Source organism: Anopheles darlingi, chromosome 2, assembly GCF_943734745.1.
Source record: "Anopheles darlingi chromosome 2, idAnoDarlMG_H_01, whole genome shotgun sequence".
Classification (NCBI taxonomy): domain Eukaryota; kingdom Metazoa; phylum Arthropoda; class Insecta; order Diptera; family Culicidae; genus Anopheles; species Anopheles darlingi.
The window spans coordinates 5812017-5826979 of record NC_064874.1 but is presented as its reverse complement, the minus strand read 5'-3'; the positions used below and the strand labels follow the sequence as shown (position 1 = coordinate 5826979).

The 14963-nt window shown below is 51.7% G+C and overlaps 2 protein-coding genes across 9 annotated transcripts in view; one reads left to right on the top strand and one right to left on the bottom strand.

Moving 5' to 3' along the window:
• LOC125951974 (serine/threonine-protein kinase minibrain-like) overlaps positions 1 to 10761 on the bottom strand; it is a 51220-nt gene extending 40459 nt beyond the window's left edge. For 3 of the 8 annotated variants that reach the window (XR_007468804.1, XM_049681141.1, XM_049681148.1), the window contains exons 1-2: positions 10606 to 10761; positions 1768 to 4137 (exon numbers count right to left, since the gene is read on the bottom strand). Coding sequence is in view for 7 of the 8 variants with exons in the window: in XM_049681141.1 (XP_049537098.1) it covers positions 1768 to 3601 (1834 nt within the window). In the remaining variant the exon portion in view is untranslated. Of the gene's footprint in view, positions 1 to 1767; positions 4138 to 4229; positions 4253 to 4323; positions 4872 to 5020; positions 5136 to 9399; positions 9501 to 10119; positions 10274 to 10605 lie in introns of those variants that run through there. The other 5 variants (XM_049681144.1, XM_049681143.1, XM_049681145.1 and 2 more) reach the window with 5 other exon arrangements.
• A 645-nt stretch (positions 10762 to 11406) lies between these two features.
• On the top strand, positions 11407 to 14956 carry LOC125951978 (small G protein signaling modulator 3 homolog). The gene is made up of 2 exons (XM_049681164.1): positions 11407 to 11604; positions 11686 to 14956. Exons 1-2 carry the CDS (start codon positions 11545 to 11547, stop codon positions 14044 to 14046), a joined length of 2421 nt encoding a protein of 806 aa, XP_049537121.1. The 5' UTR covers positions 11407 to 11544; the 3' UTR covers positions 14047 to 14956.
• The last annotated feature ends 7 nt before the right edge of the window (positions 14957 to 14963 follow it).

Here is a 14963-nt window from a genome sequence, read left to right as displayed (position 1 = left end):
AAAATCCGAAGTGAAAAATGCGCGTACCGTGTTGGCATCAACATGTTTTGCAAACTCGTAAGCTCGCGTATCAATAAGCTGCAGCGATGTCGAACGATTCTTCTTCCAATTGACTCCAGTGTTCCAATCATCATTGTGTACCGGAGTGGCGAATGCAAAAATGACTTCGAAAAATCATCGAACATCGAACGAAAGAATGTTTCCCCAGCCAGGGTAATGGACAAAAGGGCCATCGAGCAAAATAATTGATTTCGAGTTCGCTACACCGTCCGCCCCCTCTTATGTGCCCTTGTTGTGTCTTTATTGCCCCACGCTACGGAGCGCAAAAATTCAAAAAAGACTAGGCGTCTCCATTTGACGGAAAAACGCTGCCGAGAGAGACGAGATACAGCAAGTGTGTTAAGACGAGATACAGCAAGAAAGAGAATCTTCTTCAAGCGTACCAACAGTACCAGGGGTGACGTTGATGCAGGTTAGTAATCGGGGCTTCCCGGTGTCCTTCTTTTACAGAGCGCTTGGCAACAATGAGCTAAGGCAATCTGGAGGCGTAACATGGAAATATTACCATTCGGGCATCTAAACACCCTTGGGAGAGATCTAACCGTAACGCGACCAGGGTAGTTTTTTGTTGTTTTGAGTGACTTATATTTATTTCATTACAGATGACGAATCGGTTACAACCGTTTTGCTACAACAACAAAAATCTCGCTGTCAGACACATTTCACACAAAAAATGTGTTATTCAAAAACCGTAAAAAGGCCAGACTATGCCACGACTCAACAAGAAGTAACATCTCGCACCGTGTAAGTACATTCAACTTTGTTCGTAAAATTGTGACTTTAGCTGACTGACAACTGACACATCAGCCGCCACTGGAAGCAAAACTCGGGACCAAATCAGTAAAAGTACACCTGCGTCATGTCGCTCAAACCGGCCCGAAACCGCCGGGATGCGGCACTCTATACCACAGACACACACACGCCACATCCTCGAGGAGTTGGTGAACTCCGGGAAACGTCCTACTACTTGATCATATTTTAAAATTCATCAGCAGCAGCAATGGCATGGGGCGTATAAGAAGAAGAAGAAGAAGAAGAAGAAGAGGCGAACCAATACAGCCAACGCTTTAATGTGCGTTTTAATTAGCATTTGCAGCAGGGGCCCACCAGACACGGAGGCGGCGGCGACGGCTTTCGGCTGCCGAAAAGCCTCAGACAAGCGCCACGCAGACCCAGCCCCAGACAGACAGGCCCACCACGCCTGCTGCCTTCTCTGCCTGTGCCGAAAACATTCCCATTATGGAAGAAAGTTTTCTCGTCGACAAAGTTTCCAACGATAAGTGAATTGTGACCTGCGCCAGGATGCCGCCCCTGCTGCTCTGAGATCCACCCAAGTAGAAAAAACGAAGAAATAGAAGACGATTTTTCATTCTTCTATCGCCAGAATATGGTAAGAAGGCCTTGGAGAGCGACAGACCACCACCGTAGATCAGCAGTCAGTTGATCTTATCTGTGGCGAAGGATGACGTCAATCTCCAGTGACCCATCGCCCAACACGGCGCCCAAGCCCTACCCGCGATTGCCCACTGATAATCATAGAGACCAGTCTATGATGTTTGCTAACAAAACGCGCCCACTAGAAGGTCTACTAGATGATAAATAAACTTTCCCCAGCTGTTGATGAAGTGGTGATGTGTTTTTCCAAGGGATTTTTCCACCTTAAAGCACGAAAAGAGCTTGATCATGGGTTGTATGGTGGGTACTTACATTTCTGTTTTGCTTTGTCGGCCAACATCTTGCTGCTGTTGGTGGCGCTGCTGCTGCTTGCTATAATATCCGTATCGACCCAATGGCTAATGTGGGATTGCTGCTGCTGCTGCTGTTGCTGCAGTGTTTGTTGCAGCTGATACGGTTGGTAGCTTAGCGACGCGCTGTTACCGCTCGCCTGCTGCTGAGATTGTTGTGTCAGTAGTAAATGCTGCGATTGTTGCTGCAGCGCCGGCAAGTGGAGCACGCTCGCTTGGTACTGTTGGTAGCTGAACGGTAGTGTCTGTTGTTGTTGCTGCTGCTGCAACTGTTGCTGTTGATAATCGAGCTGATCCTGCGACTGTGCTCGGCTCACCTTCAGCGACTTGAAGCCATAGATGATGTTATCGTTGATCAGCGAATCGAGATCGCTCCCGAACAGGAGATCGTCAATGTTCCGGTTGACGGCAAGGATGCGCTTACCGCTTCCACCGCTACCACTCGAGCCGCCCTCGTCCTCGGTGAGGCTTGCGAGCTCACCCCTTCCGCTACCACCGTAGTCCGATCCACCGGAAGAAGAGTGACCCCCGGTACCGGCGGCGACAACCGATGCTACGATCCCGTGTGCACTAGTACTAGCGTTGCTGCTACTACTGTTGCTGGCACTACTTCCCGCGCCGCCACCACCACCACCACCACCACTGCGACCGCGAGTACCCACGACGCTACGGGAACTGCTGGTGCTGGTACTGTCGGCGTTACTATCAGCACTACTGCTGTTGCTGTTGGTGCGAGCGAAGTTCGCTACAGGTTTCGTTCCGCTCGCGTCCACGAACTGTCTTCGTCCACTGCCCACCGCACCGACACAGTACGCTCCTGCGGAGGCAAAAATTTCACCACCTCCTTCACCGCCCGCTACTCCTGTTATTTCTCCTGCAATGCTACCACCACTACCCGCTCCTAACCCGGTGCCTCCACCACCACCACCACCGCCACTTTCTTCTGTTCCTCGTGCGTGAGCCTCGACCAGCTGCTGCTGAAGACTATTGCCAACCACGCCGCCTTCCGCCCGTCTTCCGTTTCCTATGAAGCCGGCCGTCTTCGGTGGTGACACTCGCTGACTACTACCGCTGCTGCTGTTACTACTGCTGCTGCTGATGCAGTTGCTATTCAGCCACAACGTTGTACCGCTCGATGGAACTTCTTCAGCACCTCGTGCACCTACCACTACGATGTCACCGCCGCCTCTTCCTTCACCGATAATCCTTCTGCTGGCTCCTACTGCTACTTCCGCTCCTCGAACCGCACGGCCACCACCACCACCACCACCACGCGCTAATACTTCCGGTATCTCCGGTGCTCTGCTCGCACCACCAACAACCGCAGCAGCCGTGACTGCGCTTCCTTTCGTGTTGCTTCCGTCGATGTCCTTCCGTGGACCGGAACTAATCACGCTCTGTTGGCTGTTGCTTCCGACGGAGCAAGGTTCTTCCACTAGCACGCTGTGACGGTTGCTACGGTGACTCGTGTTGTTGTTGTTGTTGTTGTTGATATTGCTGCTGCTGTTGATGATGTTTCGATTGCCACCGATCAACAGGTTGCTGAGATGATGATTCTTCGCTTCCGGCAAGTAACCAGTTGCCGCCTTCCGCCTATCGGGGGTGTCGATAGCGTTGTGATCCACACCGCAAACACCACGACCACCCGCCGTGTCGCAGGGAAGCCTGAGGCCTTGATTCTGGACTATCCGTGCTGCTGCTGCTCCTGCTGCTGCCGGTCCTACTACTTCTTCGCCTTTCCAATGGCCGTTAGTAGTGTTGTTGTGTGTTGAAACCGCACAGAGGGAAACTATCATGCCATCGGCAGATACACGCTAGACACTACTTCCGTGCCGCACATCAAACAACCAGCTGGCCGTCTAGTGCACTTCGCTTTATCAACAATACGCACGCACGCACTCACTCACTCAGCGACACACAAACACGCACCACGCGGTGCTTTTTCCTTTATTGATACCGGCACAAACCAAACACGTACATACACACACATACACACACCCTCTGCTTCCACCACCAGAAGATGCCGCACCCGAATACGCTTGTGACACGCGCGAGCTCTCGCTTTTTTGCACTTTTCTAGCTGCTCCCCAAAAAGGGCACAAAACTTCACTTCCGGGCGCTTCCACACACTCACTACCGGAGAGATCGACACGATAATAGGGAACCGGGAGCGCGTACGGTGGCTACCCGGTTACTTCTAGGCCTTGTAGGCCACTCTGGCAAAGCCCACTGCCCCTCGTCACACTACGCCACACTTTAGTCGTTCAAACAGGCTGCTGTGAACCCGGAGTTACAGGTTGCACGCATCACACACACTGCGATTGAGGAGGACCTGCAAAGGAAGAGAGAGAAGAGGCTAGAGAAAATTCATTCACACTCGAGGGTTAATAACGAAGCACGGGCACTGGGCGACAGAGAAACCACCGTTCCCTCCGGTTGCCCGCTGCTAATCTTCCGTCCATTGGAGCGATGCTAAATGGGTAGAGGTAGAAGGTGGTGTGTTTCGCTTGCACGCGACCTAGGCTACGCAACGGGAACGTTCGACGGTGACAGCAGGCAACACAACCCACCACCACTATGTTCACTTGCCAGCACTCAACTGTTCAGCCTGCTGCGATCAAAACACATCGGCATAGGGTACGAAGTGCGAGCGCTGCTGAATCACCACCGGCGACAGTAGGCCGCGTCGTTTGGTGAGACGCTGATGCTTTCAGAAACGTGGGGGTTTCCCCGTGAAACCACGAAACCACTATCATTGTCCGCTACTCCGCCTAAACCAGCCAGCCGGTCTATCGACCGCGACTAATCATTGGGCGTCCCAAGGACGGCGTCTAAGGACGCTTGTTGGCCACGTGTTGATGCTGCAACGTGCACGGGACAATCCAAAAGGATAAGGGGTTTTGTTGTGGAAAAACAGGAAACCCGATCGCATCATCTCATGGTCGGTGGCCGGGTAGTAACCGAGTGAGTCGCAATGACTGTGTTCTTCTTCTTCTTCTTGTCGAGATCAAAGGATATTCCACACTTTTCCCCGTGATGTCAAGTGTGTGTGGTGCTCTTTGGTGCCTGTAAAGAGAAGAGAATGGAAAACGAATTAGAATAAATTATGATCTTACTGGGAATCTTTAGAAAGAGAAAGAAGATATCAGAATGAAACGCGATTCAAAATTCAAATTCAACACAGAAAGTCAATCTCCGGTACAAACATCACTCACCAAGCGGCGATGCATAATCGAGTTATCAATTGCACCGCGAGGAGGGAGCGGACCCCAGAGGAGATAAGCAGTGTGATGTAAACACTTCAAAACAAACGTCCCAACGCGCACAGCTTTGCAGCGGTGTTGCACCTCTCGCGCTTTTGTTCCGCTACTTTGAACGCTGCGCAAAAGTCCGGGCTTAACACATCCGGAGCCGAAGAGAGTGAGAGAGAAGGAGAGAGCGAGCGAATTTGTCGGCGTTGGTGCCAAACTTGCATCGTCACGATATTGCGATGCATCGGGAAAATTAACGATCGCGCGACACACCATGCTGCCGCCACCTTCGCTCAACCGGATGATGTGCGCTGATGATGATGTTCATAGACCCCCGGCGCGGACAAAGGTCCATCCACTGCCGTCCTCCTGGCTCTGGCTCATTCCAGTGCGCACGGATGTAAACAACGGCGACCACGACAGTGGCTCCAACAACACCACTACGTGAACGCAAAAAGGTCATCTTGTGTGTGTCTTTTATTGCGCGCCAGCCCCATTTACGCTCCACGATCGAACGATCGACGAGCGTTGCTCGTGGTGGAACAGTTAAGCCATTGCAGGGTTGCAGCCGCCGGGGAACCACGAGCATTTTGTTGACTTCCGCATTCTCTAGAGCACAAATTGATTTGTATGATGATTGCACTCTTTTCTACGACTCAACACATTCATCGCTGGAAAAACGAAAGGCATGGCCGCTATATCGAACGGAAAACCGTGGTTGCAGGCTGTGGCTAACCCGCTGGACACCGAGTGTCCATGACGTGTTTTCTCTCAGACGGAAACAGCGGCTTATCCCCGAATCCGTAATCGATTCAATTTACGATTAATTCCTGCCTCTTATCTGCACACTTGGAATCGTAAAATAGGTCAGCGTAGACTCCCTCCACCCGACCGAGGGGGAGCTGCTCTGTCCAATCCCGACTATTAATCTATGTACAGGAGCGAAGCCGGGCAAGATCTCCCGCTCTTGCCGTAGGGACAATTTTTGAGCCTGTATTTGGAACGGGCGGCCGGTGTACGATTGTGTCAGAAGCATTCTTCCACCATCCACAAGAGCTCTCGGCGGTTTGAGGTGGAGGTTAGGTAAAAATGTTAAATGAACCATCCTACCCCGGTGTCCTCGCCATCAAAACCATCCTTATGTATTCTTGGCGCATACATTGCTGCTGCTGCTGCTGGGAAACGAATGGAGTTTCGATCCAAATTACCCGTTCGACAACCGGTGCAACCGGGTATCGTACGTATCTCGATATCTGGGAATCGATATCCTCTACATCAATTCACCGAAGATGCATGCAGCGCACGGTGGTGTGTGAAATGCAAAAAACGATACACGTCGATGGCAAGCGAACGGAGTCGAACTATGAATGAGAGTGGTAGGACCCCGCTACGATACACCGATTTTGGCTATACTACACTTGCGGACCCGCTCTCGAGTGCTTCGTCGATGACAATATGTGAATGAATCGCGCGACTGCAGGGGGGCTCTGGATGCAAATGTCCGCACCGTGTGCTTGCCCGAATCATACGCGCATGTACGAGAAACATCTCACCGATTCGTCGTCGTATTATCGTTCGCTTTTTCCTGGTTTACCATGTTGAATGAACAGCAGAAGACATTTCGGAAGATTTCTACAATGGCCTTCCAATGGAAACAATTATGTAAAACAATCGAGGGTCCTCTCGCTGGTGGTCAATGATGCGTGACAGCAGCTGAGCATCCATTACCAATTAAAAATCATCGATGAAGGTCCCTGGTTCCTTTCGGCATATCAAAAACCAAATCCACCTCCGTGGAGTGGAGACGCCCAGTTGCTGGTGAGAGACCCACGGATGGAAGGTCATACTCCAGCCACTGAAGCTTCTGGGCTAAAAAGAGAGGAAAAAAGTTAAATTCAGACGTATGGTGGCGAGTTGGAAGGTACAAGTGACAATGACGCCAGCACTGGCCAGGGAAACGCGGGTCGCGTCTCGAGTTCGTCACGAGCCAGAGAGTTCACCTCTACCATCCACTCACCCATCCACCCACCCTACGGACCTACGGACACTGACCGACAACAGTTGGTGACGCTTAATCTAGCGTAAAACACTCCCGAATGACCTGTTACATGGATCGTTTGGAACGGAGCCATCATCTTCAACAGCCGTTAAGGGTTGCACTGGAAGAACCGAGGCAGAACCGAAAGCCGGCGTAATGCGGGAAGGGTCCACGCACACACACACACACACACACACCACTCTCTCCACGTTTCTGGAACCCCCCCAAGGATCCTCAACGTATCTGAGGAAGCATGTTTGTCGCCCGTTAGACCATCATCCGGTAGGTCCAGTATGAACCGCTCAAAACAAATGGCAAATTTTTGCACGATTTAAACAGTAAAGCTCGTTTGACGGTGCCGGGTTTCAGGTCATGTCCACGGGGTGATTTTCCTGCCATTATACCTGTCTGAGGTAGCTGAGCTTAAACTCATTTTACGCCTCATTTTGTCTGAGGTTTTGGTTGGCTACTTGACTGAAGCTGGCTAGACTTCATGAAGCTGTAGCAATCGATTGTAATCAACCGGAACTTAGTCCTTTAAACAGGATATAAACAGGGCTTATTGATTCTTGGTCTACTAACAAGAGTGACGTCACTTTAGACTTGCGTTAACGGACACGAAACGAGTATTGTGAGTTCAATGGCTGATCATGATGAAACTGCTTTCAAAAGATTTATTCTAAACTCTTCATCCCAATATTATTTGAAAAACAAAGAAGGCTTGCTAGATTGGTGTTGCACTTAGTAAGTACGCGCCATGATTGATCCTCCAAACTTAGCATACCATGAACTAATCCTATTGGCAGCACTACAATGAAATCAAGTAGCCTTGCCAAACAAACAAAGTCTCTCGTTGTTCTAAATATACTCCCAAGTAAGTGCTGCAACTGAATTCCATAATTTTAATGCAATAAGTGTTAATTCATTACAATTTGAATTGAACCAAGTGAATGTAACAAAACTACATCCATCGAGCAATAATTTGAGCAACAAAATAGGATGAGGCAGGATCGAAATTCGGAATGGAACCATGCTTTTATTCTCCAACTTTTATCCCCCAACGCAGGTGTGTTTCGATTAATTTCCACTTTTCTAAGCGGTGCAGATTCCAAGATCACGGTATCATTTGCACTGGCCAAGACACGCCACACGTGGTGCATGGTAACAGCATCATCCGGCAGGAGAGGGAGAAGAAGTATGTGCTGGACGGCACACAGCTGCTGTGCCGCTCCACCGTTCGTTTCCATTCGTTATGCTTATTGCGGTCGAACTAAGCGACTCACTGGACAACGAGGCCGCGCGCACGCTGGCAAACGAACGAACGCACCCATGCTTCAAGCGGACAGGTGCGCAACCGGCAATGATATCGTGGCATCTCGCGGGAGGCCTCTGCAAGACCCGGCGTAAACGAAACATGCCTCACCCCATCTCCCACGCCGTAATACACCGGATTCCGATGCGTTGGCAGGTACGTCTTGGAGACGAGTTAGAGCATCTCAGCCGGGGATCGATCAGCCGGTGTTTTAGAGCGCTTTTCCCACCACTTTTTTTTAGATTCGCGAGAGCGAGACAGCGAGTGAACGAGTGAGAAGGAAGAGCGAGATACAAACACTGACGGATCTAGCAGGCGGCATTCGCTTTCTCTAAGCGGAACATCTAGCGACCGGCCCATCATCCGGGAGACAGTATCTTTTCTATTCGTTTCCGTTCCGTTCTCCTCTCATCCGCCCACCCTCCCGGCCCTCCCTTCAAACCACGCACACTTATCCACCGTGATTCACATAATTAATTACCGGGCAATAGATGTACGGCAGTGGGTGAGTCTGCGGCCGGGTCCGGCCACCACCACCACCACTGCCACCTGCTCCCACTCTTTGCGCCCGGCGAGAAAGCCGGTCGCGAGAAGACGGTAAATAATAGACGATTTGTGAAATGACCTTGGGAAAGGTGTTTCTTCGCCGTCCACGCAACATCATCTCAATCCGGCGGTGGTGCCCGGTGGCGTTGGGCGAGACAGTGGGGGGCTGGGAACTGGGCCACCTACTTTCCGCGGAATACAGAGCCACTGCTCGGATCGCATCTGGTCGCGACGGAAGAAGAGCAACCAGCGATTTCCATTGCGTTCTTCTTCCTTCTAAGCGTGCTGCGTGGCGAATGTATGATCCGGCACAACAATAACACCCTCTGGTGCACCACCAACACCCGTCCCTCCCACTAACAAGGATTCCGCGTTCGATGTTAATCCGTTTTCGAGAATCAGGAAGGAATGGTTTGGCTGTTTAAAGGAATACGCGAAGATGCTCACCCTCCGAAACAGATGGCACTGGTGCTGCTGCTGCCGCTGCTGCTGCTCCCCACTTTCTCTTCACCGCTCAGCTCGAGCTAGAGCGACCACACACACACTCACACTAACACACACGCATGTACATCCGGTAACACCCTTTCTTCGCTTTCCGGAACCAGCATCCACCGATTCCGAGCACCGGTCGTGTTTGGTTCGAAGAACTTTTGCTGCAAAAATCCCTCGCGGAAGTCGCTACACGCGGCGGCCGGGAACATCCGTGGGGCGGACGCAGGGGGTTGCACTGCGCCGCGCTATGACGGCGGCGGAGGAGGCGGGGGCTGGTTTTTGCGCTGGTGTGCGTGGTGCTGTGACGTCACTTCTTCGCCTTCACGGCTGTGGCGGCGGCGGAGCACCTTTTTTTTCGTTTTGCCGGACCGCTATTCGTTTCAGCACACTTCGAGACCCGGGAGAGGAAGACCACCAACAAACCCGAAACTGGATCCCGACCGACCGACCGACCGTCGCTGCATAATTATTGCAGCATATTGTTGATTGCAGCGCCACACACACGGCCCTAGACACGCACGCAGGTACGCGAGCTCCACCGCGAGCGATTTGGCGGTGTCACCGAACTACCCCACCCACCCACCCACCGCCACCACCACGAGGTGTTTCACCACCTTTCTTCATACACCGACGATGATCCAATGCGGAGCCCCCTGCCCCCACACCCACAAGAACCTTTTTCTTTTGCCACTTTTTCTTCACGCGGCGCCTACTGAGGATGATGGCGCTGACGGTTGTTCGCACTCCACGAATACTCCGAGATGGCCACCACCAGGAAAACACCGAAGAGAATCTGGCAGCCGCCGCGCCGAGGAAAGTTGTCGCGTTGGGGGCTTATACCACCATCACTAACCCGCTCCCTCCCCTTGCGCATTTCACATCCACCAGCAGAACGACGGCGGCGGCAGCTTCTTCTTTTCGTCGTCGTCGTCGTCGTTGTCGATTCCGTCCGAGGGGGACCGCGCGCCACGCCGCCACCACGTTCGGTTGGAGTTGGTTCGAATGGTTTCGTCCGGCCGTTTCGTTCCGGGATACCCCGTGCACTTCTCGGTCAGCAGAATCGTTCTCGAGGCGCAGAGAATTTCGTGGCAGAAACCGCAACACCACCTCCTCCTCTGTCTCTCTCACTCTTTCTCGGGTTTTCTTCACGCACTCACTCACCTCCGTCGCCGCCGTCGTCGTCGTTGCCGTCGTCGTCGCTTGCTTCGTGATGTGCGGGTTTGGCACACACGCCGTGCGCAACACGCCGTCTCCGTTGATTAGGTGTTATTGAACAACAACATCCTAGCCACGGGATGCGGATGATGAGGATGCTGGGCGCTAACTTTTACGATTTCTAGCTAAAACAATAAAGAGTAGCACAATAAAAAACGCGTCCTTCTGGGATTCGATTTCCGCACCAACACCAGCGTCACTTTTGTGCTTTTCGTCTGCGGTGGCGTCGGGTGGTTGAAGTTGCGTTCGATTTCGAGCGCGCTTGACGGTGAAATAATTTTCTTTCTGCATCTGACCGCTCTTCACACACATGTTGCGATGCATAATCTATGAAATCCTTTGCTTTTCTGTGTAGGACCTTTTAAGGAATAGAAATCAACGTTTCTGCGGTGATTTGGCGATTTTTTCGAACAGCGTTTCATTTTCCAGCCCGTTCCTGAGACAAAATCGAGCAGAATCTCACACATACGTTAGAGTTGAGTTGATTTCCCGCGCCAGCACGCTGAAACTCAGCAAAATCGGTGATGTTCCATTTCTCAAAAGTATCTTTTTGTTTTTTATAGTGTTTTATCTTCTCTCTTCGTTTTAAAAACTAACACCGTTGGAGTAAAGTTGATAAATCCCGACTCGACCTTTGAACTGCCGACCATATACAAACGACACACTCGTTCTCTTGCTTCGCTCTGGCTCTCCTTCTCTCTCTGCCCCACGTGAAAACATATGGTACAGTTTTTATGTGGGTCGCAGATTTTTGTTTTGATCGTCTTGTTGGCCATCTCCTTCTCAGCGCGTATCCGACCGAGATTGGCCAACTTCCGCGGGGAAAATCGGGGTTTCTGTGGTTTGTGGCGAGTGTGGTAACCAGCAGCATCACTCCGTGGAACGATGTCGTCATTTTTTGGCTCGCGAGACCATGAAGGCTACGTCGGCAGAGAGGAACATATGGTGAGTTTTTGGTTTGTTTCCGTGGCCGTCGTTTCCGTGACCCTGTTTTCCTGACCACCCTGGCGCTTTTTCCCACTCCAGAGAAAGCTGGAATCGGCCAACTCGGAGGACGATGGAGAGCTGGTGGAACTTCCACTCGGTGGACTACATATTGCCGAAGGAGTCCGACCAACCGTCGGTGGGCCGTTTTCCGCCCTAACACCCTCGATGTGGCCACAGGATATACTGGCAAAGTTGGGCCAACCGGATCCGGATGAGCCACCGAACCATCAGCCGGACTATCGGTTCGATGAGTTTGGGTTTCGGGTAGAGGAAGAGGATGGACCGGAACCGAGCTCGAACAAGCTGCTCAGCATACCCTTCATGGAAGATCCGGCCCAGCGACTGCAGTGGATCGCGCACCTGGAGTTTTCCCACCACAAGGAGGCAACCGAACTGACCTGGGAGTCGGTCGATGTAGTGCTACCGCGCACGGAGAAGCTGCGCACGATGGTCCGTGCCGGAATACCGCACTCGCTGCGTCCACAGATGTGGATGCGCCTATCCGGGGCATTGCAAAAGAAACTCAAATCCGAGACGAGCTATCAGGAGATCGTAAAAGCGTCGGCCAACGATCAGTTGATGACCTCGAAACAGATCGAGAAGGATCTACTACGCATCATGCCCACGAATGCGTGCTTCAGCTCACTCAGCGGTACCGGAGTGCCACGGTTACGGCGCATCCTGCGTGGAATCGCTTGGCTGTACCCTGACATCGGGTACTGCCAGGGGACGGGTGTGATCGCAGCCTCACTACTGTTGCTGCTCGAGGAAGAGGATGCCTTCTGGATGATGGCAACGATCGTCGAGGATCTGCTACCGGCCTCGTACTACTCCTCAACCCTACTGGGCATCCAGGCCGATCAGCGAGTCATGCAGACCCTCATCGGTAGCTACCTTCCGGCCGTCGATGATGCGCTCAAGCGACACGACATCGAACTGTCGCTCATCACGCTCCACTGGTTCCTGACACTGTTCGCGAGTGTCGTGCACATGAAGATCCTGCTGCGCATCTGGGACTGGTTCTTCTACGATGGTTCGATCGTACTGTTCCAGCTTACACTCGCACTGCTCAAGCTAAAGGAGCCCACCGTCAAGGAACTGGAGAATTCGGCCCAGATCTTTAACTCTCTTTCGGATCTACCGGGTGACATCGACGATGTAGAAGCCCTGTTTGCCGCTTCGCTCGACGTCGGTGGATCCCTTTCGCCCATGGTCATCGAAACACATCGACGGCGCCATCTCGCCTACCTCATGGCCGACCAAGGAGCGTTGGTAGGGAATCCGGAAGCGACCGCTAACCTACCAAAGCAACAACTCGCCCGTCGACAACTGAAGAAATCCAAATCCATGCTCCAGACAATCCTGTTCGGTGTGGCCGGAGCGAGCGGAGCCGAGGGAGAGGATGAGCTGAAGTGCAAAAACATTCGCACGACGGAACTGTTGGTGGATCTGCGAGAAGCGATCCTCAAGGTAGCCCGCCACTTTCTTGCGATCGAACCAAAGCTAGCCGCACACATCCAGCTGGTGGCGGATTATGGTATGGGTAGCCACGCGAAGGACCACGAGAACTACATTAACGTTTCGAGGACACGCAGTCGACGGGCGAAGGCATTGCACGATTTCGAGCGACACGACGATGATGAGCTGGGCTTCCGCAAGAACGACATCATCACGATCGTTAGCCAAAAAGACGAACATTGCTGGGTGGGAGAGCTGAACGGACTGCGTGGCTGGTTTCCGGCCAAGTTTGTAGAGCTACTGGATGAGCGCAGCAAGCAGTACAGTTGCGCCGGGGACGATGCGATCTCGGAGACAGTGACGGATCTGGTACGCGGTACGCTAGCACCGACCATCAAGCAGGTGTTGGAACATGGTATGAAGCGACCCTCATTCCTCGGTGGCCCTTGCCATCCGTGGCTGTTTATCGAGGAAGCGGCTACTCGTGAGGTGGAGAAAGACTTCGAGTCCGTCTATTCACGGTTGGTGCTGTGTAAGACGTACCGATTGGATGAGGACGGTAAAGTGCTGACACCCGAGGAACTTCTGTACCGTTGTGTGCAAGCCGTCAATCAGAGCCACGATGGAGCCCATGCGCAGATGGACGTGAAGCTGCGCTCACTGATCTGCCTCGGATTGAACGAGCAGGTGCTGCATCTGTGGTTGGAAACGCTCTGCAGTTGCACCGAGATCGTCCAGAAGTGGTACCAGCCATGGAGCTTCGTCTATTCGCCCGGTTGGGTGCAGATCAAGTGTGAGTTGCGGCTGCTGTCCCAGTTCGCCTTCAATCTCAACCCAAACTGGGAGCTACCTGCAAAGCGGGAAGCGGTCCAGAGTCAACCGCTCAAAGATGGAGTGCGCGATATGCTCGTCAAGCATCATCTCTTCTCCTGGGACCTTTAATGGCCCGCCCTCTGTTCCCGTATGCTTCTGTTCCGTTCTGTGCTGTGTGCCCAGCTACTACCATTGCTGCTAACTACTACTACTACTACTACTACTACTACTACTACTCAGCTACTACCAGCTCATGGTTCCTTTTAACGTTAATTTTCGATCTTATTGTTTTTTTAATCGTTAACCACCTTAACACAGTGGTGTTGTTGTTTGTTTTAACCGTTTTTAACCGCAGTCAACCGTACTTTAAGTAATCGTCAAGCAATCCGTTATTTTATTTGATTATTTCGTTAACGAAATAGTAATTTAATATTAGTTTTCCATTCCTGTCTGTTCGCGAGTGCGTTTGTAGAGCAGTATTATACGACGAGATATCGGATTCCTCTTCTACGGGTTCCGGGAACCTTACTTGAGATTTTCCTTCGTTAGAGAATTGCGGATCAAATTAATCCGGACGGTTTCCAATGAAGAATCAAGCATATTAAGACTACTATGATCGTTCCAGCAGGGTGATGAATAGATGGATGTTGTGTCAAGTGTTGTGCTGAGCTTGTGTTTCGCGATCATCCCGTCAACCTGTGTGCGCACGTGTGCTGACAAGATTTACTCCACTTTATTCCGTTCGGTGTGTACTGCTACTGAATCTTCTTAGATAGAATTATGTATAATAATGCAAGAATCAAAGCGACTAGAAAAGGCAGGCGGCAGGAACCTAGCGAAAGGGGAGGGCAGAGGACAACTTACAAACCAAAACCCAAGTGCAAATATGCTTTCCACAGCCTTTAATCAACACAAATTCAAACTGCTTGTCCGCAAGAACAAGGATGGGCGAAGACGAATCAAATATACATATATATACATATATTTAGATTGTAAGAATGCCTCGGCGCAGCTATGGACTAGTAAAATAAATATTTAATCCCAAA

Coding starts and splice junctions, on each gene's coding strand:
- LOC125951978 (XM_049681164.1), top strand. CDS start 11,545: ATGTCGTCATTTTTTGGCTCGCGAGACCATGAAGGCTACGTCGGCAGA. Junction 11,605..11,685: donor TCGGCAGAGAGGAACATATG/GTGAGTTTTTGG, acceptor TTCCCACTCCAG/AGAAAGCTGGAATCGGCCAA.